The sequence below is a fragment of the Trachurus japonicus genome, chromosome 21 (assembly GCF_045865225.1).
Source record: "Trachurus japonicus isolate A0001 chromosome 21, Traja_1.0".
NCBI lineage: Eukaryota > Metazoa > Chordata > Actinopteri > Carangiformes > Carangidae > Trachurus > Trachurus japonicus.
Genome location: NC_140927.1, coordinates 29,555,880 through 29,581,798, shown reverse-complemented (window position 1 = coordinate 29,581,798; position 25,919 = coordinate 29,555,880). Strand labels below are relative to the sequence as shown.

Below are 25,919 nucleotides of genomic sequence, written 5' to 3'. Positions count from 1 at the left end.
AGCCGGGGTCAGAGGTCATGACAGACAGTAGTGTTGTTGGGTACGGGCGGCGAAAATAATAGTTTCAAACTGATGCATCGAGATTCTTAATGTCAAAAAGTCTGTTATCAAGACAAAAATATATGATAATACATAAACTGCATGGAGATGTTGGTCGTGTTTTTCTCCATAAGAAAAATATCTAATGTTTAAAAATACCACTCTTACATTGACTCCAGTTGTTCCCAATTCAAAATGTTTTCAAAAATTCAGTTTTTGAGATAAAAGTCTGATATTTGCCAAACTTCATCGACCACGACTCCAAAATATTGTCAATTTTTTTCAGGAAGATTTAAAATGTATTTAGCGAGCAGGCAGGTGCAGAGGGGGGAGCGGCCCTTGATGCCCACAGTGCCCTTTAGTCGCTGCCTTTCTTTTTTCTTTTGTGTGTGCGTGAAGGCCTGTGGCCCATCAAGAATAACATTTAACAAATATTAATAAATTTTAGATCAATGAAATGACCCGGCTACCGTTGGTCACATGATCCACGTAGACGCTGCGACGGACGAGCTCGGCCGAAAACCCGACAGACGCACTGTAACACCAGAATGATTGCTAATTGCATTTTCACTGTAAAACAGGAGTGCTGGTGTTCAGCTGGTGGCCCAGTGAGTGGGTTTTGCAGTGGTATTCGTGCACACATCCTGTGTGTGTGTGACTGAGACTGACCTGTAGCCTGTAAGTCACAGCCACCAGCTGCTAACCACACACTGTGCTGCTTGAGGGGAAACAGACTGTCTACTACTAGTTCTACTGAATTACAGCTGTCATTTTCTCACCCTCTCAATTATACATCAAGACTGTATGTATGTATGTATGTATGTATGTATTTTTATATACAGTATGTATGTATGTTTGTTTTTTAGGCACCTGCCCCCCCCAAACGTCTCTGCACGGCCCTGTCAGCAAGAATTGGCTGGTTTATGTTTAAAGTCAAACATTTTCATGCACCTTGGGCTCAATTTTTCAAATCTCAAAAAGCCGGGTGGCAACTTTGTGGAGGACGGTCTGAAGATGCTCTTTAGCAAATCTGGTGTCAATGGGCTTTATGCACAGCTCCACTACTTCCTGAAATAAGCCAGCTCCTTTATTTCCTGTCTTACATTATTGGACCAACTGATTAATCCAGGTGTGTTTGACCATTGTGACTACTCAGACACATCTGGATTAATCAGTTTGTAGTGGAGCTGTACATAAAGCCCATTGAGAAAAAAAATTGTGGGAGAAGAAAGGTTTAATAAAGTTTTGAGTTTGAGTTTGAGTGATGGACTTGACAATTTGTACTGGATTTAATCGTACAAAGATTTCTGCAGCACTGGGGCTACATTTCAGTGAAAGTTACAAAACTATAGCACGTACGGTCGGTTTGTTAGGAATTTTCAAAGTTTTTAAATGTAGACGCTTATTGCCCCCACCCACCCCCCATGAGGAAAACTGACATGTCTTTGCATTTGAGTAAATCAGGCATGAGACTGGACAAAAAGAAGGAGAATACTGGTGAGAACAATGAGGAAGAAGTTTGACATTTGTCACCTTGCAAACGGCGGCCTGCAGGATGGCGTCGAAGCCGCCCTCGGGTGCGTCGCGGTTGCGTGACACCATCTGCTTCTGCACCTCCTCGTTGAAGCGGTCCACCTTGTCCGTCAGCGACAGGATGTGGCGGAAACCGAAGGTGGGGACGCAGTTGGGGAAAGGCTTGTATCTAGAAACAGAGACAACAACACAGCAGCACAGTCACATCAGATCAGAGCAGTGTGTGTGTGTGTTTGTTTATGTGATTCTCTCTCTCTCTCAGGAGGTCACGGTGACGGTTCGTCTCCGCTGGATAAAGGCGAATACGTAAACTCTAGATTCTATAATCTAAGAGGCCGTTCCTTCTCTTTATCTCCTGTAAACTGAGTGAGCAGCGACAGAAGTGGGGCGGGTTGTCCGGGGTCAAAACCTTGTCATCTATCCCTATTTAATGTTTCCCTGCCACGCTGGACTGTGTGTGTGTGTGTGTGGCTTTAACACATACACATGCATGCACACACACACACACACAGCTGGGGCCATAACCTAGATGGGAAGTGATGCGCGATGGCGGGCAGCGAGCGAGAGCAGAGCAGCTTCACCTCGAGGGCAAATATCGTGTGCCACAGCTTTTTTTTTTCTTTTTTTTTACCCTCTATCTGTTCTGCTTCCTCTTCATCATCATCATCGTGGGAGCAGAGAGAGAGAAAGAGGCCATTTTGAAGAACTGCTTATTCACTCTGCTTTATCAAATATGGAGAATCTCTCTCATATCGAACGCTACATGATTCATGAAGGTGAACGTGAATCTTTCTAAGAATATTTGTCTTATTTCTTGTCAAAATGTCTCATTTCTAGTCAAAACTAATCTTTTTCCACTTAAAATAAGACTCATCACCTAAAAATGTACTTGTTTTTAGATCATTTTCACTCGTTTCAAACAAATTTTCAATTGAAATAAGTAGAAAAATCTGCCAGTGAAAGCTAGTTTTTTGTGCTCGTAATAAGACAGAAAAACTTGCTCCACTATCAGAATCTTTTACTTATTTCAAGTGAAAATATGCTTGAAAGAAGAAAAAGTGTCTTAAAAACAAGCTACTTTGTATGTGATGAGTCTTATTTTAAGTATAATGAGATTAGTTTTGACTAGTAATGACATTTTGACTAGAAATAGGACAAATATTCTTGGTAAGATATTTACAGTGAAATATCATTTTCATGTGCAGCTTCCACCTCACTGCTGCTGCTTTCATCCATCAAAGCGTGTGTGTTGGGTACTACTGTACTGTACATCCTATAATAATAGTGTCCACTGTACTGTACCCACCCGCTGCACGGGTTCTCCTGGTACTTGGGCGCCGTGTAGGAGAAGGGTGACATGTTCTTGTCCACGAAGGAGCCAAAGCCGAGCCGGAAGTTGCTGGTGAGCTTCCCCATCTCCAGCGCCAGCTTGGTGCCCAGGTTGCGGATGGTGTCCAGGTCGTCCTTCATGGACAGAGACAAGTCCATCAGGTAGTAGAGGTCCACCGGGTAGTCCTCCACCTGCCGCACCTGCAGGCTGAACCACGTCTGGTCTCCTGGATACGGAGAAGAGGGGCGGTCAAACAAACATGTACTGTAGCAGAGGATTTGGATTATTTATAAGAAACGTTTTCTTTTTTTATCTCTTCCTCTCTCTCTCTTCCAACTCTTACCTCTTTTACCAAAGCTCTACGGCATGGCTATTACAAAATCAGACCTGTGATCATGAAGTCTAGAAGTGTATGTTCACCTGATTGGTTGATTGTATGGGGCACCACTCGGTATTCTTTTTTCCCCTTCCTTTTCTGTATTGTGTATACATACATATATCTCAATTTCATACAATGGTGTGTACATAATACATTTATGTATACAAACTTTGTGCAATATTGGACACACATCTGCATGTGCAATCGTGTGCTATGGGATAGTGCAATTTAAGTCGATCCTGCATTTTATTGGGGAATCGTGTAATTCAATTCAATTCAATCTTGCACTTATGCACTCGTCACTTTAGCAAACAGCACTTTAGCACATAGCACTTTAACTAGCACTGTAGCACTTTATAACTTCTCAGTAATCTTCTGGTCCCCTTACCCACTCTTTTAACCGTCTATGGTCAGTTAACTGGTGGTTTATGTATGTCGTTCATATATGTTTTGTGTAAGATGCCAAGGTGTTTTGTTGTCCTAGTCCTGCCTCTTGTACTTTTTAACGTCATTGTTTTTTATGTCTAACATCAACCTGCTAATGGGACTGGGGATGGAAATTAGCCATTTGGCTACAATCCCATACATTTACATGTCAATGTCCATCAATATGTACTGTTCCCATTTTTAAAAAAAATAAATAAATAAAAATCTCTCTTTTACCCGGTCGCAGGCTGACGGAGAGTTTCTGGGGCATGATCTGGACCACGTCGTAGTGCGTGGACGCCGACCCTTTGGAGCTGAGGGGCCGGTTCTCCAGGACGGAGATGCTGCTCTTCGGGTACTCGATGAAGCGAACCTCGCAGCCTCTCTTCAGCAGGTTGTGACTGAAATCGCAGCGTGACGTCAGAGTCCGGCCCCTCCCGAAATCCTGAAGGAGGACGGGGAAAAAAAAAAACAACCCACAAATTTAACTTAAAACAACAGCTACTGGATAACCAAATCTGCACTTAAAACTGGTTTTTATTTACTTTAGTTAGTTTTTTTTATTTAAAAATGCATCTTAGTACCTTTAATGCAAGATATTACAGGCAAAAACACTGTTTTTTTTATGTACTGCATTGCAAAACTTCTATTTTGCTTCTTTAACATGTCTTCTTTCAGAATAGAGGAAAAAAGAGGGATGGTTATTACTTCATTTTGTTTCCTTTCATCTGTAGATTTCTCCTAAATCCACCAAAAGTTAGCGTGCTACTGTGGCAAACGGTGCCAATTAAAAAAATATGATTGACAATTACAACTTGTAAACTGTCAACTACTCAAAATGAGTTTTTCCTCAGACTCTGATCTAGAAATCTCCACTTCAGCAGCACCTACAGACACCAAATCTTCCAGTTTCCACCTGCAGTGACTCACCTTGAATGCATTAATATAAGCAAATATTTTAAGATCTTTGTATGAGGAACCTGGACACTTTAAAATGTTTCATCATATTTTGTATTTGTAAATGACTTAGTTTTTCTGTTTTCTCTCTGACCACCACTACAGGGTAGTGTCCACCCTTTTTCAAATGTATTGCACTTTGACTTGGAAATTGTCTGTGCTGTCCATTATGGGTTCGTGTCATTTATGCATCATGGTTTCCTCTGTATTGTATGGTCTGTTTCTGCTGCGTTTTAGATGTTTTACTGCAGATGGAAGTTATCAGTTCGCTAAATCTGGTGCAACCTTCTCCTAATTTCTTACGATTAATGTCATTGCACACTGTCCCTTAAATAAACTAGATAAACTAAACTTAACTCATCACAGTCAAAGCAGGAAATAAACAGGGAAACCTTTCATCTACTGTGGAAGCAGCTGAACACACACACGCGTTGTGCACCTGCAGCAGGTAAATGCACCGTACCTCCTGTGCGCACCAGGCACAACTGGGGTGAATCAGGAGACATTCTTCACAGGACGTAGCGCTGCCACTCATGCACATGTTGAGACCTGAGGGAAGGTGAGAGAGAAAAAACACACAACACAACACATCATGGAGACGGCGACAGCTACAGCAACAGAGCTGAGACTGAAATGGAGGAAAAAAAACAGAGTGTACTCCACTAAAGAACAACAGAAACCCCTGTGCACGGTAATGCAATCAGATACTGACTTTGTAAATGTCATTTGTGTAGTTGTTGTTGGTAATCTGGCTCTGATTGGTTCATTCAGCTCTACGGTGATGACATCTGTACCGGAGAGTGTAGGATGCTTCCACTATTTCTATTCTCATATCTCAATGAATTATGGAAAAGCTGATCTATTTCAGTTTAGTTCAATTCAAATAAAGTGTTATACCGTATATTATAGATCCATTACACACAGACTGAAATATTTCATGTCTTTCTCTCTTTTAATTTGAATGGAAATCCGAAATTCAGTAAATCAAGAGATCTCCAAACACCTGCAAAGGTTTCCTGAGTCAGTATGTTACTGTACACTATGATGGAGCAGACAGCTTATCTCCATTATATTCTTATTTATTAAGATGCACATACTGTAGCTACAGATAAACATAAACTGCAGCCATAAGACCAGGAATGCAACTGTGCAACAAGGAAGCATGCATGCATTTTTCTGCTCAGTTATATTTCATGAATATCATATAAATATTATATACCAGCCTGTGCACTGCAAAAACTCAAAATCTTACCGAGAACATTTGTCTTATTTCTAGTCAAAATGTCATTTCTAGTCAAAACAAATCTCATTATACCTAAAAATAAGACTCATCACATAAAAAGTAGCTTGTTTTTAGACTTTTTTTTTTTTTTTTTACTTATTTCAAGCCTATTTTCACTTGAAATAAGTAGAAAAATCTGATAGTGGAGCAAGTTTTTCTTTCTTGATACAAGCACTAAACACTTCCTTTTACTGGCAGATTTTTCTAGTTTTGACTAGAAATGAGACATTTTGACAAGAAATAATACAAATATTCTTGGAAAGATTTTGAGTTTTTGCAGTGTATAAGTGTGTCTGTGTCTGTGTGTGATATCTAAACACTGGTTTGTTTTGAGGGAGGCAGGTTTGAGTACAAGATAAACACGGAGCATTTTCACCATCTCTCCACTGTAACTGTCCAGTCAACATAAACAAACAGTGGATTCTCTGCCTCCATGTGGCACCAGCTCATCTCTAAACACTGGCTGCATGACGATGCTGCACAAACAGGCCGATAACAGCGGATTTATTATTGCAGAACAGAACAAACCACTGCTGCTTTTGTGTCATCATTACCTCGGGCGGTGTGCGCTAGTGTTTCCAGAAGCACGCAGCACACAGCGGCTCTCCACATCCACGTCCCCGGGCTCCACATGGTGTCACTCGGCGTGGATCAGCGACGCTCCGCGGGAAAAATAAAAAAAATAATACTAACAACCCAGATTTGTGTTTTGTTGTGTGTGTCTTTACTCGCAGCGATGCTTTTTGTCGTTGTTGTTGCTGCTGTTTATGTCTTTCCCATCAGACCTCTGGGTGGATCTTGGTCCTACAGAACCAGAGAGACGTGTTCAGTCCATCCCAGCCTCCTACTCTCCTATCGCGGGGAGAAGAACAGGGAGTTTTCCATTGTTTCTCGGTGTGCACGGTGCGCCGCCGTCCTGTTGATCCGGTTCCTCAACAACTCCACTCTCTCAATCCGTGCGTGTGTAGATCCGTGCGTGTGCGTGTGTGTGTGGACACCTCTTCTTGCAGACTTCCACGTCTCGGCTACTTGACCCGGCGGTGGCGACTCCACAACAACTCCTGCTGCCCCGGCTTCATGGCCTCTCTGCTCGCTCCAAAAACACAACAACAATAATAATGGTGACGATTACGCGCAAACGATCCAGAAGCAGCGCGGGTTGGATCAACACAAACACAAACACACAACTCCAACAAGACTTTCTCTCTCTCTCTCTGTGATTTGTGTGTGTGTGTAGCGTCGGTTGCTCGGTCAGTCCGGTCGGTCCGTGTCCCAGCTGCAGTCTCCGCCCCCCAGGATTACATTAACCCGTTAGTGGCTCCTCTCGGTTGTTGAGCCAAGCCGCCGTTGGTTGGCAGCGCGCGGTGGTTGATGCTCCGACACCTAGTGGTGGTGGTGGTGGTGACTGACTGACTGACTCTTAATTTTTCATCTTTGGCTGCTCCACTTTTCCTCAGACAGCTGATCAATGATATGATCCAACAGGCAGCACAGAGAGGTGGAGCAGAGCACAGGAACACAGATTAAGTGCTCTTCAATAACTTTTATTGAAACCAGATGTAGAAAAATACAAATCAAACTGCTGCAACATACAACTGTATGTAAGTAACCCCATAAAACAATGTTTAGAACTACTCTTAACCCTCCTGTTGCCCTCCTGGGTTAAGGAAGGAAGGAAGGAAGGAAGGACGAAGGGAAAGAAGGAAGGAAGGACAAATGGAAAGATGGGAGGAAAGAAAAAGGAAGGAAAGATAGAAGGAGGGAGGGAATAGATTGGGTCAATTGGGTCAAAAAGGAAGGAAGGAAGGGAAAAATGATTGTGGAAAGGAGGTAGGGAAAAGCGAAGTAAAGAAAGGATGGAGGAAGGAAACAGATTGGGTCAATTTGACCCAGAAGGACAACAGGAGGATTAAAGGACATTTCAACTTAAATCGGATGCTTTCAGATTAACTTGGGCCGTGATGCTCCTCCAACAAACAAACAAAAAAATAAACAAAACAGCAACAAGAAAAACCCCAAACAAATCAAATCACTGGCATCAACCAGGAATTCTCCAGTTCTGTTGTGATCACAGCTGTTTGGCGTTGGCCGGCCTGGTGGTCAGGAGGAGCTCCGACGTCATCTCCCTGATGGTCCGGAGCGGCAGGCCGCTGAGGACGCCCTGGTGCCGGGACCGCAGCTCCAGCAGAGCGTCCACCACGGCCTGTCGGCCCACGTCCGGGTGCAGCTGCGTCAGCTCCGACATCAGCGTGTCGAAGCTGCCCATGGTGCCGAAGTGCTGCGGCACGCACGTCCCCTTGGCCGTGGGCGAGATGCACACCACCTTCCTGTGTTTGAGGCTGGAGCCGAAGCACGACGACGACGACGGCGACGGCGACGACTAGAGAAGAGGACAGAGAGGACGTCAGGGTATATACACAGGAATCTTGAAGTTAATTTGAATACCTTTTTAAAGGGATAGTAGCATTTTTTAAAGTGGGGTTGTATGATCTACAAATAGCCCCTAAGTACTTTAATTGCAGTAGAAGACTCTCTGCACTCCTCCCGTTAGCAACGCCAGCCCATAGCCCTGCCCAGAGATTTACAACATACATTGTTGTGAATGGACCCAAAGAAACGGCCTATTTTCGCGGCCTAAAAGAGGTTTTACCTGAAAAAAAAATACACAGTTCCATTGTTCGCTATAATATAATTTTTTCCAGCCCCTCAAAGTGCAGGAAAAACGCAGTTTTTATTTGGATCTAACCAACTCACGTATCCCTCCGCCCAGGGTTAGCGCCCGCCGATCAGCAGTTGGTTAGCTCCAAATAAAAACAGCGTTTTTCCTGCACTTTGAGGGGCTGGAAAAAATTATATTATAGCGAAGATTTTGACTAGAAATAAGACAAATATTCTTGGTAAGATTTTGAGTTTTTGCAGTGGACAGACATACAAAAATCACTTAGACAAAATTGCAACCAGAGTTATTATATATAGATGAAAATATTAGATGAAATATGGTGACAGAGTTAATGAAAGCACAAGCAAGATGTTTCAAAATAGGAGGATAGGAGTTGATTAAAACAGATTAGTGATTGCGATGATCTAATACCCACAGGTAAATGGTTCCAGTCGTTTGGTCCTTTGAACATAAATGCTTTAGTACCTATTGATTTCCTATTGTGAGGCACTGAAAAGTAGGGATAAGTAGACCGCCTGGTTTGATAGTTGGATGTAAGTTGCACAAAATACTGTTTTAGATAAGGCGGGTAATCAAGGTAAATACATTTAAATATAAATTGGAACCAGTGTATCTGTCGTCGAGTATGAAGAGAAGAGAAGTGAAGAGAAGTGAAGAGACTGGTACATTGAACAATGGTGAGTATGATAAGGACAATCAAGTATAAATCTGCAGATTCTATTGTACACTTTGTTGTTGTCTTGATAAACTGATGAATTATCATCAATGTTTGAAAACGGTCTGAAATGATTAATTACAGAAACAAACATTACAGAGTTGTCCCGGGGCGTGACAATAATTAAACATATTACACCACGCAATCTCTCCTCCCTGGAACTGTGCTGATCGGTATCGGTGCTGATTTACGATCGCACCATGTTTAGTGCAACAGTCAAACTTCAAGAGGCCGAGTCCAAGATGAAGATGCCTGACATTTTTTCCCAGCAGGCAGTGGGGCTTCCAGAAAGATCTAATGACGTTGTTTGGTTGTCGACATGGTGATGATTATCAGGCGTTGGGTCTTTCTGACATCAGGGAACATCTGTCTCTTATATCACATGATGTTGATATGAGATATCTGACATGATGACATCATTCTGTCACTCCACAAACCAATAAAACATCAACGTTGCTGTCGTCACTTTTCTTTATCAGGTTGAACTTTATTATTCTGCGTTGAACTTTGTCACCTGACCTACATCCAGTCAGATATTAAAGGGATAGTTCACCCAAAATTGAAATTTCACTCATTATCTACTCACCCTCATGTGGACTAAGGGCTGGGAGAAGTTTCAGAGTCCTCCGTGGCTTCTCTGAGTTACAGGGGGTCTCGGCGTAGCAGTGCATGTCAATATAACGGTTGCAAATGGATACCAACTGTCTTCGTAACAAAAAGACACACCAAAAAACATCCAAATACCTCCATGCTGCTCGTATATAATGTCCATCTTGTATTGAAGCCCCAAAATGCGACACTGTCCCGAAAAAAATTGAATAAGTCTATATTTCAAGCTTGTTTTGTAGCGGAAGCTTCTCGAAGCTCCTTCAATGAAATGAGGTCTTCAATACAAGACATTACATACGAGCAGCATGGAGGTATCTGGATGTTTTTTGGTGTGTCTTTTTGTTACCAAGACAGTTGGTATCCATTTGCAACCGTTATATGGACATGCAGTGCTACGCCGAGACCCCCTGTAACTCAGAGAAGCCACGGAGGACTCTGAAACTTCTCCCAGCCCTTATTTCGACACGAGTGAAATTTCCATTTTGGGTGAACTATCCCTTTAACCTGTAACCGTGGTACCTGCTGTCAACCTGCGTCACTCTCTCACCTTCCTGTCGGAGCAGCTGGACTCGGTCTTGGGCGGTTGTGGTTGTGGTTGTGGTTCGGTCCGGTCCTGCGAGGACTCGGTCTGGCTGTGGTCCCGGTCCCGGCCCGCAGCTCCGGTGATGTGCTCCACATGCAAAGTGCGGCCTCCGACGCTGAAGCCATTCAGGCCTCTCGCCGCGGCCTCGGCAGACTCGGCACCATTCACCATCACTATGGCAACCCTAAGAGCGCGCAGCCAGAGAGACGGAGAGACGGAGAGTCGGTGCGCTGACGTTAATGAGTCGGTTTTGGAAGCAAACTGTGGTTTTGACATTAGAAGCTGTTGCTAACAGACACACAGAGTCAACCTATGGACAGTCACTCTGCACTACTACAACTATCTGCACAATAACCTTTTTCTGTATTCTGTATATATCTATATCTATCTTTATCTTTATTCTATTTTACTCTTTTTATACAAATCATAAATTGTATAGAGCAGGGGTGTCAAACGTGAATTTGCCAAGTGTGAAAATTACATAGAAGGCAGAAGAGGCATAATATTGTTGAAATAGCACATGTGCAGTATTTTTATCAAGAAATTTCAGATTGTTCATAATATGTTTTGTAAAAGAATAGTTCATTAACTGTAAACATCTTATTCTTCTTTTTATTTATGGCTTATCTACTTATGGACCTGGAAGAAAATAAAATTCAACAAAAGCTTCATCCCATCTACCATAGCTGAACTAAATAAGACAATGAGAAGAACATAACCGGGGGGAATGTACATGTAAATGTGGGGTGTGGGGTCTTATGGCTTATGTTTTATGTTCTTATGTCTCTATGTAATCGTGGTGTATGAAATGTGGGAATGTATGTAAATGAATGTAAATTGCACTTCTCGACGCCGCTGGTGAAAACAATTTTCCTTGAAAAGGACAAATAAACTCATCTATCTATCTATCTATCTATCTATCTATCTATCTTGCTATTATTTTACTGGTCCGGCCCACTTGAGATCCAATTGTGCTGTTTGTGGCCGCTGAACTAAAATGAGTTTGACACACCCCTGGTATAGAGTATATGCTTATTTTTGTACTAGAATATTTTAATTTATTCTATTTTATTTTATCACTACCTTTAACTATTTTTGTGTTTGCACCTGACACCACGTCAAGTTCCCTGTGCTGTAAACCGACCTTTACTGCTCTTGGCGATAAAAAGATTTCCAATTCTGATTCTGTTTTTTGGGCCTGTCCGAAGATCCAGTCATACTGAAGGGAGGTGGCGACCAAGATAAATAAAATAATAGGGGTGGATTTAGTTAACTCTTTTGTTACTTGGTAAAAGACCAGGAACAGTCCTACAGAAAGATAAATACTTATTGAAGATACTTTGGGTTGAAACTAGATCTTCCAACATTGGACCAGTGGCACGGGATGATTAAAGAAATTTACTGTAAGGAACTTACTTTTGTTTTAAGACTTGAGTTGGAGAAATGTACTGAACGCAGGGAAAAAATGGATTGTGTATACACACTTTGAATAGTATGACATTATACCATGATGTGTAAAATAATATTTTGATTTTAACTGTAACACCCATGATGATCTCATGTTCTTTGTTTGAAAATTCCATGTAAATAGAGTTTTAAAAAGTAAAAAAAGAAAAAAGAAGAAGCAGCTGCCGTAGCAACAGCTGCTTCTTCTTTTTTCTTTCTTTTACTTTTTTAATCTTTTAATACGGTCACAGCTGAAGATCCTGTGACAGCTTCGTGTCAAACAGAGAAGTGAAACCAAAAGTAAAGAGTAGAAATAAAAGAAGTTTCCCTGTAACTCACCTTAAACCAGACTTTAACACAGAGACACAGACTTCAGAGGGAGAGTATTTGTCAAACCACAGCATCACATCACTCTGGAAAAGACAAAGTTCCTGTTAAAGCCTGTGCTGCCCCCTGCTGGCCGGAGTAGAGCAATACAACACATTACAGTTCAATTAAATCAGTGTTGCCTCTCGCCTCTCTACAGTAGAATCACTTGTTCTCCCGAGTGTGAGGGTTGAACTCACCTGTGTCACGTCACTGGGCAGGTTGGACACACACAGAACTGAGCTCTGGTCCTCGTCACTGGACGGTTCTGTGGTTACAACAAATTCATCACTGAGTATCTGATGCAAAGTAGAGCTGTCAGAACGAACTTCACTATTCCAACAGATTTCAAATTATTTAAAAAAAAAAATGAGAACATTCGAAGGTGGAAACTGACGTTCGAACACTGATAAAACAAATAATTTTATTGTTGTTGTGCGTGACGCGGAGCTGCAGCTTCAAATATACGAGCAGAGCTTTTTTTAAATTGCCAGTTTATAGGATGGGAACGACACGGGATTTGGAAAATCGATTGTCGAGGCCCATGAGTCGACTTTTTGTCGGATTGTCGGCCCTTTTTTTTTTTTTTTTTTAACAGCAGCAGCAGATATGCGGGGGCGGGGGGGCTACACGTGCTTTTGTTGTTGTTGTTGTTTTGCTGCCTCGTCCGCTCGTCGGCACGAGCGGACGAGGCAGCACGCATTCGGTTTCTTTTCTTTCTTTTTTTTTTTGTGCATGTCCGCGGTCCTCTACGAAGAATGCAACCATTGCATCCACCTGTTTTGCCGATGGTTTTGCCTTCGGACTCGTCATCAACAGCACCATCACCTGAGACTGCAGATCTCTTGACTCTGTCGCCTGTCAGCATGCGCGCACGCTCCCGTCACATGTGAAGTAGAATGAGGGTCAAGTTGCTATTCCATTTAGAAAAAGTGGATTTGTTTTATCTAAAATATTTTATTTCATTAGGGGAAAAGTGGCACTTTCTGCTGTTTATTTGAATAGGAACTATTGAAAGACAAAATGTAATTTACACATGGAAATCCCACAAGCCCCACCCCCTCAACATGTCGACACTATTTTTTTTTGGCGAGGGGAGCATGTGTCGAATGTCGGTCGTTTTGTCGACAAAAAGTCCCATCCCTATATACGAGCAGAGCTTTTTTTAATTGCCAGTTTACTCGGCCGGGGCGGTTCGTCTACGTGTTCCCACACTACACGCACACCTTTTTTGTGACAAAATTTGAATATAATCTGAATATTTAACATAAGCAGCATTAGAAATTTGAATCTGATCAACAGCCCTGATACAAGTGGATTCAGACTCCTCCGTGTGTGCAGGTGTGGAGCCTCGGCTGCATCACTCACCACTGGTCTGATCCTGTGTTTTGACTGGTGGGTCTTGTCCCTTCTCCGGCTCCAGGTCTTCTTCAGCATCGTACCACGCCTCGCTGGTGTTGGGCTCTTTGCCTGCAGTAGAGCACGACACGGGAGTGGGTTTTCACTCCCGTCCCATCCCACTCCTAGAGAAAAAATACCATCCCATCCCAATCCCAATCCCAATCCCAATCCCAATCCCGGGCCGGAGTAAAAAAATAAATCCCATCCCGACCTAACCAACTCACGTATCCCAGGGTTAGCGCCCGCTGATCAGCAGTTGGTTAGGTCCAAATAAAAACTGTGTTTTTACTGCACTTTGAGGGGCTGGAAAAAATTATATTATAGCGAACAATGGAACTGTGTTTTTTTTTTCAGGTAAAACCTCTTTTAGGCCGCGGAAATAGGCCGTTTCTTTGGGTCTGTTCACAACACTGTATGTTGTAAATCTCTGGGCAGGGCTATGGGCTGGCGTTGCTAACGGGAGGAGTGCAGACAGTCTTCTACTGCAATTAAAGTACTTAGGGGCTATTTGGAGATCATACAACCCCACTTTAAAAAAATGCTACTATCCCTTTAAGGTTGAAGTTTATATTAATTAAGGGTGCACTGTGAGACTGTGACCCGACCACATGCCAGCTGTAGGAGGAGAGGAAAACTCTGCTGTTCTCAGATCCACCGCGACGACCGTTTTTTTTTTTTTAAATAGCTCCGCGATAACGACCCAGCTGAAACACGGGAGGACACGCTGTATTTATCAAAGCTTGGTCGCCGTGCTTAGACACCGGGTCGGTTCTGAGAGTAACTAGAGAGACACAGCCCGAGACCGGACACCGGAGGAGAAGCAGATCGGATGTGCGCGCCGCTACGGCGTCGCTTTGGGTTGTGCGCACACATGACGTGTTCTACATTGAAAGTAATGCACGCAAAAGATGCTACATCTGCCTTTTAATCAAGGCGGCACCCAAAATCACCAAGGCTGCTAAGTGAAAGAGTAGAAGAGAGAAGAGAAAAGTGCCACTGAAAGATGACTACAAAAATGGACGCATCTGACCTTTTGGTTGTTTAACACGGCTGAAAATCATCATCTATTAATGGCGTTCCCGCTCCTGCCCGCTCCCGCTGATTTTTATTCCCGTCCCAATCACGGGATTAATAAAATTTTGACTTCCATCGCGTGGGAATCCCACGGGAATCACGTGACCCGCGGGAATTCCCGACAAATGTCATCCTCTAGCCTGCAGCTCCTGTCCACACAGAGGAAGGCCACATGTGTGATTCAATCAGCCACTATTAGGTAATTATTACTTAAAGGGATACTTCACCCAAAATCGATAATTCACCAATTTTCTACTCACTGTCATGCCAAGGAAGGGTTTGGAAAACTTTTGGAGTCATCAAAACGCTTTAAGAGTTCCAGGGGGGGGTCCAGCTGGCAACAGATTTTCATATAATGGCGGCAGATAGAGTTCACTTTTGAATTGTCCAAAACACACACACTATGAAACATCCAGATGCATCCAGATACTGCTACAACAAGGCTAAAAACAGAGATCACATGAATTTTTTCCGAACAACTTTTTCATGTGGCGGCTTCAGGACACTTGGATCAGTACAGACGAGCAGTATGGAGGTATCTGGATGTTTCATAGTCTGTGTTTTGGACGATTCAAATGTGAACTCTTTCCGCCGCCATTATATGAAAATCTGTTGCCGGAGCCCCCTGGAACTCCTAAAGCGTTTTGATGACTCTGAAAGTTCTCCAAACCCTTCCTTGGCATGACGGTGAGTAGAAAATTGGTGAATTATCGATTTTGGGTGACGTATCCCTTTAAAAATACAACAAAAAGTGCTTTTTCCTACTTGTCTGCTTCTCTTCTGCCTTGTGTGCATCGTGGTCATGATCAGGACCTTTAACCTGAGGGACCAGAGTAGCAGCTCTCCTCTGTTTCCTGTTCTCCTTCTTCTGCTGGTCGTCCTGTCAAACAAATGAGAAAAACTTCACCTGAACTACAAGCGACAACAACAAGCAGCTCACAGGTCTGGTATCAGTCGTCTTGTCCTATGAGCGTACCTGATCCCCGGGACCTCCATGTTCTTCAGCTGCTGCGTTACACTCCTGAGGTTTCAGGGAGCTGCTGAGGATCAGACAAGATGACAGGACAAGGGGCTACAGAGTCGACTGTGAGCGGTGGAAACTGAATCACACAAATAAATGTTCCAACGTACCAGGAAGGAAGATTTTCCAGCAGATCACCGATAATCTAAACATGAAGACAGCAGACATCTGTTATCATCTGACATCATAGTTAAACATAAAGGCGGATTCACACCTGTGGTTCGTTTGCTTTAAACCGATCAAACTTTTGCCATCTTTTTTTGGGGGGGGTTGTTTGTGTTCACACGGTAACAGCTCCAAGCGGCCTAAAGTTGTAAACAAATGCCATGTGCTAACTAACTGTTCCCTTATTGGTCAGAAATCTTACCTGGAAGGAGGAGGAGGTTACCCGGGAAAAATAAAAACCATGGAAGAGAGTTCTCAACCGGCCTGAAAATTAAAACCTGACCCAATCCCAGTCTTCTGTGTATATTTCAGCCCAAATCCGACCCGAACACGGAGAAAAGAAGAAGCCGACCAGAGTGATCCTCGACCCAAACTCAGCCTGAATAAGTGCGTTTGAACCACTCCAGGGTTCGAATAGAAACGAGCCGAGACCACCTCTTCTAAACGATCTCGGCCCACTTGTTTTGTTCCGCATCTGAGCGCAATTGTTGTGTTCACATATGAACCAAACGAACCGATCTCTGACGTGTTTCACTGCTCCAAACAAACCAGGTGTGAATAAAGACACACACAGTTTTAAAATGTTGTTGACCTTACTGGGTGGGGAGGTGGAGTCTTACCTGAGCAGGGATGTAACCTGCTCCTGCCGTCATCTTCTCAGAGTCGAGGGTCAGAGGCTTCAGATGCTCCAGAGGAACTCCGGCCAGGATCTTATCCCTCATCTGGATGTAGTCAGACTCCAGCTTTTGCAGAACACTCACAATGCTAGCAGGGGGCTCTTTGGGCCTGAACAGAGATGGAGAATAAAGAAGTTGATGCTGGTTATAGTTGCAGTAGAAACTGTTCCCTGTTTAAAGGTACATTGTGTAGGAATTCCTCCCATCTAGCGTTGTGGTTGTATATTGCAAGCAACTCAATCGTATTTTTCATGCTGCATTCACATGAAATTGGGCAGACGGCAGACAGACGACAGCCGCTGCACGTAACGGCATAAACAAGCCTCTATGTAAACAAATGGTCCGTCAGCACGAGGCAAAACAATACACGTGACAATATGTTGTCATGGCGATGTCGTATTGTTTACCCGACCCACGTTTTACCGGCTTCCTCTCGACTTCTGTGACTAAAATGACATTTGGTTTGTTACCGACGGCCGTCTGCCCGACTGCAGGTGAATGCAGCATCAGTGTAACGCTCCGTTCCTCCTCACTGCGTTACCGCGGTGACGTTTCACAGACGCCACCTCGACCTGAGCCGACAGCTCCGGTGTCTCCGCTGAGTTTCCGTGGTTTCCTACCGTCACGCTGCCACTGAACGTAAAAACATGGCGACACCACATGGCAGCAGCACCGAGCTTACCCGCTCCATGGAGATATGAATGATATGAACGGCTCATTCAGAGCTGAAAGGAACACTTCACTTTGTTGATGGGGGGGATTACTGGTTAATGAAAAACAGACTTTTGAACCAAACAATTGATTTTCGTGAATAGATAACAGGAGAAGTTACACAATGTCCCTTTAATAATATGCATTAGAGTTCAGGGGAACATGAAGTCTGATGGGTTGACAGGTTACTGACCAGCAGTGATTCATGTCTCCGTGTGTTGCAGTGAGCTGCAGTCCCTCAGCAGAGGTGTAGTAGAGTCTCCAGCAGTGTTGTCTGCACATGTTGTACTGCAGGGCCAGGAGGCTCAGCTCCGCTCTCTGAGCTCGCTGGACACAGTCACATTCCTTCCTCCACTTACTGCCTGAACTGGAAAAAACAATAACACACATTCAACGACATTGGTACAGGAGCAGCTGGAGACAGATGTTTGTGTGTTTTATGTATCTGATGATTTACCTTTTCATTTTCTCCTTCTGCTCCCTCAGTTTTTGTTGAGCTGTTCTGATTTTGATAAATTCCTGAGGGGTTGAAAAGAGGTCGTTGAGTACAGAAGCACATAAAAAGCTCTGTTTTTCAGGGTAATTTTTTTAGAGTAATTTATTTTTCCTCTTCGATTTTTCTTAGTTGTTTTTTTTCGGACTTGACAAGATTTTCAAAATCCCACAAGAAGCTCCCACCTGCAATTCACGTTTAACCACTGCAGGTCAAGCCAGCCTCCACTTCATCATGGATCTTCCCACTTCATCGCGGGATTTTGAAATCTCATACTACAAGGAGTTTCGGAAAGCAAAGTGTTTTCACACTACATTTCCCATGAGCCTCCACATGCACGGTGAAATTCTTGGACCGGCGCAAGACGATCAGATACCGTCCTAGTTCCGACCATAAACGATGCCAACTAGCGATCCATAAATAATAATATCAAAATAACTATAAAGACAAAACGATATATTTATCAAAAATGGACCCATTGACAAGTGGGTAATGTAGATTCATCCACATTAATATGAGACTCTTTTATAACCAAAAGCAAACTCCTCAGCGTCTTTTCAAATCAGAAAAAAGAAATTAGTCTGAAAAACAGAAAAAAACATTACAATGAAAATCAGAAAAAAAATACTCAGAAAAAGAGAGGTTTTTTTTGTGAATGCAATACGGTAGTTAAGCATTTATTTTCTGCCGCTACAATAATAAAAGCATTTTGGTTTCAGCCTCACCCCAGCCAGATAGTCCAGATCTGCCATGTGGACTTCAGTGATGATGTTCCTGTCGGTTGTTTCTGGACTCTCCGATTGGGTGAAAGCCGACGCGCTGGGCGTCACCTCAGTGGCGACCATGATGTCACAGGTTGGGACGCGGGGAACGGTGGAGGTGGACTTCTCTGAAGTGTTTATCTTCACATGAGACTGAAGCGGACTGACGGCCTCTCTGGTGTCGGTCAGAGCTTCAATACAGCTGCTCACTGGACCTATGTGAACCCCGTTATTATGGGCTTTCTTTCCGTCGCTGCCCAGACAGACCAGGATGCCCTTATCCTCCTCCATGATGCTGTGGAAGATGGTGCTCTGATCTCCGGAGCCCAAGCTGCCTTCGTTATTGTCGACAGCGTTCACATTTCCACACACCATGTAATCCTGAAGCTCCTCTGTTGATGTGCTGCTGTTTTTCCGACCTGGACCCAGAGGACAGTACAGGACCTGGTCCATGCTCCTGTTGTTGTACTCTGCACCGTCCATCTGACTGCTGTCAAAGCTGTAGTACTCAGGAGGCTGGTTCTCAACTGTTGACCTGTAGCATCAAACAACATGGTTTATATCAATTAGAAACACAAAACAAACTCAAATGTATTTTACATATGAACAGTTCATTACTAGATCTATTTAACCTATAACATTTGTTCAATAAAAGCTACTTAACCACAATATGGAAGTACCAGACCTTTAGCATTGAGGTAAAACAAATTACATTTCTTTTGCAGTTGGACATAACTGTATATACTTAGAGAAAGTTATGAACCAGAATGACAGTTCCCAGTTTTCACATCCAAAATGTAAATGAAAAATAGATGAGAGAAGATTTTTACACTGCTTGATAGTGGTGCGCATCTTCACTGGCCACACGATTCAATTCAAGTCAATTTTATGATGAATTTCGATGCATCACATCCTCAATTTTCTGGCTTTGGCTTTTTCATTAATTAACATAAATAAGTCAGATAAATATGACAACTTCTTATTTACATAAAATTAAACAGACAATGCATTTCCTTGGAGTCTGAACACATGAAAAAAAAGAAAAGGCCGCGGCAATTTAAAGGTGCGCTTGTTAATTTCTCAAAAACAAAAACGTAAATCTTGGCATTGTGCTTTAAATTAAATAAAAGAAATCACTGTCTCTGTACGTGAACAACATCATCATCAAACTTGAATGAATTATTTGAACTTAAAAAACGATTATGTGACATAACTGCATCGATTCAGAATCGTCCCGTGAAGAATCTCGATGCATCTTTGAAACGATTATATTGTTAGTTACGTGTCCGTCTGGTGAATCAGACTCACACTAGTGGACGGCCTTCAGCGTACGTGACGTTGGCACTCTGTCCCTGTGCCACTGGGTAGTGACTGGTGGTGAGCTCGGGGTTTCCTCTGTGACTGCATCGCTCCAGCTCCACGTCCAGAGAGAAGCTGGCCAGAGCTGCTGCATCCTGCACAGCGGCTGCACCCACACTGCTGACGTTACTCCACTAGGAGAAAGAAGAAGAATCACATATGATCCACCTTTTTTTAATCAATCAAAATAAAAGAAGAGTGAGTAGAAACAGTACCAAACAAAGCTTGTTACCTTCTGTCTTTGGGTCTGCTGGTAACTGGGCTTCTGTGCGACGGGGCTGTTGTAGGCAGAGTGGAAGCTGTCCTGCAGCGGGGCGTCCATGGGGTTGGCTGCTGGTGGTCCGGTCCTGCTGTAGCTGCAGCCCAGCAGGGTCAAGTTCTCTCTCACGTTACTGGGCAGCATCTCCAACTCCAGGTGTGTTTCAGCTTGTAGGAGGTAAAAAAAAAACAAACACAACAATTCACCCTTTGTTGGCCTTCTGATTGGTCTGCTGATCCACCAATCAGAGCGCTTCTCCCCCCATGTCACGAGTTGCGCAGCGTTCTAAGGTTGGACTAGCCTGGCTAACACCAGACCTCGTCTCAATGGAGATTGAGAACGAGATTCCACCCGTTCATTTTTTCGTATTTGAGGCGTGGTTTATGACAGCCCAGAGCTGTTTATTGGGCACTATGAATGTCTATCAAATGCGTCTGTACGTAGCTTGTAGCCAGTCGTATCAATCATACCCAATGACGTATGTAGAGCGACAGAAATCCGTTAAGGAAAAAAACGCTAAACATTGCTCTTTTTTCAAAATAAACTTGCTGTCTAAACTACTTAAAACACTTCCTAACGCTGCATCGAAAGGTAAAGCGGCTGTTGGATTGACAAGCTATCAACAAAGTCACTTTGTGTGTTGTCATCGTCTTACTGCCCCCTCCCCCGTTCTGTGATTGGCTCTCTCGTTGAGGGAAAAATTGGGTTCATAGTTTCCAGGCTGACTTGAAGAGCGAATACAATCGCGCTCAAGGGAGCATGGGTAAACCCAGGCTAAGGTTGGACAACCCTGGGATGAAACCGTATGAAACGAGCTAGGTAGACAGCAATTTTTTCGGCAAAAACTACTTTTCAATTTTTTTTATATGGTTAAAAGATGTAACATAACGTTACCGTTGCTAATGTCTTTTGAACTTTGTGAAGTTTTACGAAGAGAAACGGGAGATCGGCGGAGATTAAGCGTTAGCTAGCGTCGTTAGCTAGCTAGCTATTGTGAGTGACTAAAATAAAGATTTTTCCCCACTTTTTCAGAAATGTCATGTAATAACCGTTCAATCGCTCTTTAGCCACGTCTGTCTTCTATCACGGACACCATTTTTCTGATAGATTAGTTAATTCAAATTTTCCTTACAATCAATTTAAATCTGCCTAATTTTCAATGGTTTCCAATGGGAGTTAACCCTTTGGTGGCCATTATTTGGCGAACCTAGCAACAGTAACCGTGGAGGGCGGGACTTGACAAAGGGTGAATTCTCATTATATTACCCCCAATTTCCACTGACTGCGTCTCCACGCAATCCAGTTTCGTTCCGTTTGACGTATCAAACCGTCGCCCAATGGATGTGTCGTGTCTCTGATCCTTGTCCGGAGCCCAGACTACAAACCATCGTGATAACAGTCGTGTATAAAGTGACCAGTTAAAATGTAAACAACAGATCACTTTGCCTTTGTGAGGTTGGTTTTCCGTTAGGCTACTTCGTTGTATTTTTTTTAACTCTCTGTGTTCTTGTAGAGCCGATGTGTTTTATCATAAAATATTGCGCTTTTCCACCTCCATGATCAATATTTTTTCATCCATGACTGTGATGTGCGATGGCTCTGTGATCCAGCAAAAACAGTCCTGTCGGTATTTCTGCCTGACTGCCGGAGCTGTGACGGACTGGAGACGCATCGGGCACACGGTGGAAAAATGCTCTGATCGACTTGAATGGGAGCAAATTGCAGAGCAGAGTCAGTTGAAATTCAGACAACGATCAAACTTTAAATTCATCCAAAACCTGAAATCTGACCTGCGTTTTTCTTGCATTTTAAACTTTAAAATGTGGTTCACTGAGAGTGTGTGTGAGAGAGAGAGAGATACTGCGTATTACCAGAGTTGCCTGCCTTTGCTGCTTTTTTTTTTTTAGATCTGAGAAGAAAACAAACTTTCATCAATGAACAATAGAGAACAACGATTATAGTGTTTGATCACAATCCATTGCATTTCCTGAGATGCTTACCTATGCTTGTTTGACTGGTCAGGGATGTTACTTCTAATGGTATCTAACTGATCTATTTGTTATAAAATGGAAAAAGGGCATCACAGTTTAATGTTAGCGTTCACAAAGATATCCGAAGATTTGATTAGACTTACACTTCACAGAGACATGATGAGTCGACAGCTCTAAGGCAGGATGTCTCTGCAGAAACTGGTTAAACCCTCCTTCATCTAGGAGAGAAAAAACACAATTGCACTGAATTTGACTAAATAAAAATCACCATTTCTATTCATCTTTTGTCTCTCACTGCCATAGACGCTTATGTACACACACACACACACACACGGGAGTTGGCATTGTGCTAGGAAAACTGGTGTTATCTGCATTCAAACACAGATTAGCCTTTCTGTCAGTTTAATAATCCATGATTATCTTGTCTCAGTCGGTGACAGTTTTGTTTTTGTGTTCTATTTTTATTTTTTGCTTGTCGCTGTAACATTGTAATCAGCCCTTCAAGTTGACACAACCCGCTTAATAAAACTGTCATTTTCTCCTTAGCCGTGTATTTTTTGCTGTCGCGTATAAACGTGAACAGACTCCTGTCGGTGTGCATCAGGGCCGAGGTACAGGAATAATAATAATAATTTAATAATGTATCATCTGTGCCTGCTTGTTATTGATTAGCATTACCATTTCATGTTATTCCATTTCATTTCATTTTTGTTCATTTCAATCCTGGCATTGAAAAGGAGCAGGATGAGAGAACTTATAATACCTGATCCTTTCTTAAAACAAAAAAATGTCCTACATCAGATGAAATGTCATAATAATGAACCAGTTTACAGCCAACAATATACAAATTGTTCTTGTTTTTTCTTTTTCTCAGACTGTTAAGGATTTATATTTTAACACCCACCACATAAATACACATTTGTTTTAACTTAATCTTTGCAATTTGGCGCTTGAAACTTCTGTGAAACTTCTGCAGATTTGCAGGTAAAAGTCCAATTTCTGCTGCTGTGCACGACCAGCAGCGTCCCTAATTCTGGTTTGTTCTGGTTGCACTAGTTTGTATTTATTCTTACATGTCATGCCATCACAAATGAAAAGACAAACATCAATAAGACAAACTATAACACTGTTGAGTATTTCACTGCAAGCTGTCTAGTATTACAGAAACATACCTAGTATGATCTTTCTATCCTCTCCAGACAATCGGAGATACCAGCTCAACAATCTTGGGTCAGTAAGAGAAAGGCAGATATGAGCATCCACCAAGTCATACACAGACCTGTGGGAGTCAAACAAACAGAATAAATGTTGTTTATATAGTAAATTCTTATTTAACATGACGTAATATAGATGTACAGTTACATACCTGTCCAGAAAGAACTTCCTGCTCTCCTCTGTTGAAGGAGAGATGACAGTGAGATGAATGAATGTCAACAACAGCCTGAGATCCAGTATAAGTAACAATGACCTTGGGAATCAAACATGTTTTGACTGTATATATACAGTGCCTTGCAAAATTATTTATACCCCTTGAACCTTTTTTCACATTTTGTCAGGTTACAACCACAAACCTAAATGTATTTTATTGGGATTTTATGTGGTAGACCAACACAGAGTAGCGCAGAATTGTCAAGAGGAAGGAAAATGATACATGGTGTTCAAGATTTTTTACGAATTAAAATCTAAAAAGGTGTGGCATGGATATGCTGCCACCGCCCCAATGTTTCACGGTGGGGATGGGCATGATCTGATATCACCAAGTAATTAACAGCCCAGGAGCGCTGTTATAACCAACCGGTTAGGTTTAGGGTTAGGGTTAGTTCTGGGCTGTTGTTTACTTGGTGAGATCAGATCGTCACGTGCGTGGGGATGGTGTGTGTCAGGTTGATAACGTGCAGTGTTAGGTTTCTGCCACACATAGCGTTTTGCATGTATAGGTCAAAAAGTTCAATTTGGGCCTTTGAAAGCATATCCATGTGTTATATCGGCCTAGTCAAGAGTCCAAAGACCTGAAACCCCGTTATTATCTCATAGCGTGGTGAATGTGCAGGTCACAACTTGTCCACCAGAGCATTTTGGAGTTGTTGGATTGTGTATTTGATGAGTTTGATGAGGGAAACCAAGAAATCCCATTAGCCTAGCCTCTATAGCATAGCTCTGAGAAGCTAGCAGCTCTGCTCCGCCGTTCTAAAAAATAGCTTGCACCAACAAATAAAAGTAATGAACCTACTGCTATGACTATAGGGATTATGGCAATGGGTCAATTTGCCAAAAATGTTGAACTATCACTTTAAGTTTCTGGTTGTAACTTGACATAATGTGTAAAAGTACAAGGGGTGGTATCTAGCTGTTAACCTTACTTACTGTGCCGTTGGTAATGGCAGGTGGTGAGTGGGGCGTTGTTCTCGGCGACGCTCTGCTTCTCGATCGCTCTGCTGTGGAGGACGATGGGAGCTGGGAGCGACTGCTGCGACACCAACCAGGCCGCGGCGTAGTCAGAGGCCACGTAGGAAGGCCAGAGGTAGGCAGGTAAAGTCACTGGGAAGGCCGGCCACAATGCCTGTGAGGGGGGGAAAAAAACAAAAAAAACAAGCAAGAGGTTGATAAGTCCTCAAAAACAAAACACATACATACACACTAGCAACAGTCAGAAGAGTTGTCTTGGCTACGACGTTAGCTGCTGCTGGCCGTTAACTGGCTTTTAACACAACGTTCGCTACCGTTATAAGATAGCTAACGTTCGCTTCGCTAACGATGAGCTAACCGGAGCTAACCACCTGCTAGCTAGCTTGAACTTAGCTTAATTTCAAAGCAAACGGCTAATTAATTAGCCTCTTTAGCCAACCGTTAAACGTGTGTTACCTGTTGTGAAGTCATGTTCACTGTTAAACAAAGACAAAATAATATTATTTTATGTAGGTATAAACCCAAGGGCGGGCTTCCGTTGGTTTCATTTACTCGCTCGGTAGAGTCGTCTTTATTGTGCTGATTAACGTTAAGCTAATTGAACACTACCGTCAAGGGCGTGTCCGGTCAAATTAAAAATGAAAAAAAAAAAAAAAAAATTCTCACTTTTATGTTTGCGTCAGTACAGTCAGATGAGAATCATACATAAATATTATCCAGCTAATCATTATATGCAAAAATTTAATAAAAAGGACATTAATATTAACTGCTCTTTCTGTAATTTGCATCTAGAAACAGTTGTTCATTTGTTCTGGCTTTGCTCTCACACGAAAAAACTATGGGCAGACCTTAGCAAATTTATTATTGACTCTTTTACAATAGATTTTATTTTACTTTGGGAAAATGTTGTTTTTGGTTTCCATAAGTATCCCAAGAAAGAAGGAAAATGTTACTTTTTAATAAATCTGTTTTTATTTTTTGCAAAATTTCATATTCATAAAAGTAAATTTTCTAAGAAAACCCCTTGCTTTTTGTTTTTCAAAAAGAAATGGAACTTTATTTTAAGCTAATCACCAAATCAGCAAATGAAAAGGCTATTAAAACCATAGACCTTTGTAATATGTATAACCTTGTTGTATAATGAACATCACCCCTGGCACATGTTCTTTGTATTTTCATCGTATACTGTTCCCTGTATACTATTTGTACCTGTCAACTTCTTTTAAAAGCTGTTGATTTAAAAAAAAAAAAAAAAA

The 25,919-nt window shown here is 42.5% G+C and overlaps 2 protein-coding genes and 1 long non-coding RNA gene across 3 annotated transcripts in view; 1 reads left to right on the top strand and 2 right to left on the bottom strand.

The window, feature by feature from the left end:
* The window catches only part of itgb5 (integrin, beta 5), a 71,264-nt gene extending 64,107 nt beyond the window's left edge, over positions 1-7,157 (bottom strand). Inside the window, exons 1-5 of the mRNA XM_085764745.1 lie at positions 6,501-7,157; positions 5,128-5,213; positions 3,945-4,152; positions 2,879-3,128; positions 1,573-1,741 (exon numbers count right to left, since the gene is read on the bottom strand). Of these exons, the coding sequence (XP_085620871.1) occupies positions 1,573-1,741; positions 2,879-3,128; positions 3,945-4,152; positions 5,128-5,213; positions 6,501-6,579 (792 nt within the window). The 5' untranslated portion in view covers positions 6,580-7,157. The remainder of the gene's footprint in view (positions 1-1,572; positions 1,742-2,878; positions 3,129-3,944; positions 4,153-5,127; positions 5,214-6,500) is intronic.
* The window catches only part of LOC146965504 (uncharacterized), a 518,674-nt gene that overhangs the window by 465,228 nt on the left and 27,527 nt on the right, over positions 1-25,919 (top strand). The gene's annotated exons all lie outside the window — the stretch shown is intronic.
* Positions 7,961-25,134, bottom strand: rbm44 (RNA binding motif protein 44). The gene is made up of 19 exons (XM_085766222.1): positions 25,120-25,134; positions 24,622-24,817; positions 23,624-23,651; positions 23,430-23,536; positions 22,371-22,475; positions 20,240-20,433; positions 19,957-20,141; positions 18,613-19,183; positions 17,852-17,913; positions 17,588-17,761; positions 16,627-16,792; positions 15,952-15,986; positions 15,797-15,860; positions 15,586-15,700; positions 13,714-13,815; positions 12,546-12,613; positions 12,319-12,392; positions 10,498-10,717; positions 7,961-8,326 (listed from the first exon to the last, which is right to left on the bottom strand). Exons 1-19 carry the CDS (start codon positions 25,132-25,134, stop codon positions 8,015-8,017), a joined length of 2,793 nt encoding a protein of 930 aa, XP_085622348.1. The 3' UTR covers positions 7,961-8,014.

Coding starts and splice junctions, on each gene's coding strand:
- rbm44 (XM_085766222.1), bottom strand. Junction 19,184..19,956: donor GCTGAAGGCCGTCCACTAGT/GTGAGTCTGATT, acceptor TTGATGCTACAG/GTCAACAGTTGAGAACCAGC. Junction 12,614..13,713: donor AACACAGGATCAGACCAGTG/GTGAGTGATGCA, acceptor TTGTAACCACAG/AACCGTCCAGTGACGAGGAC.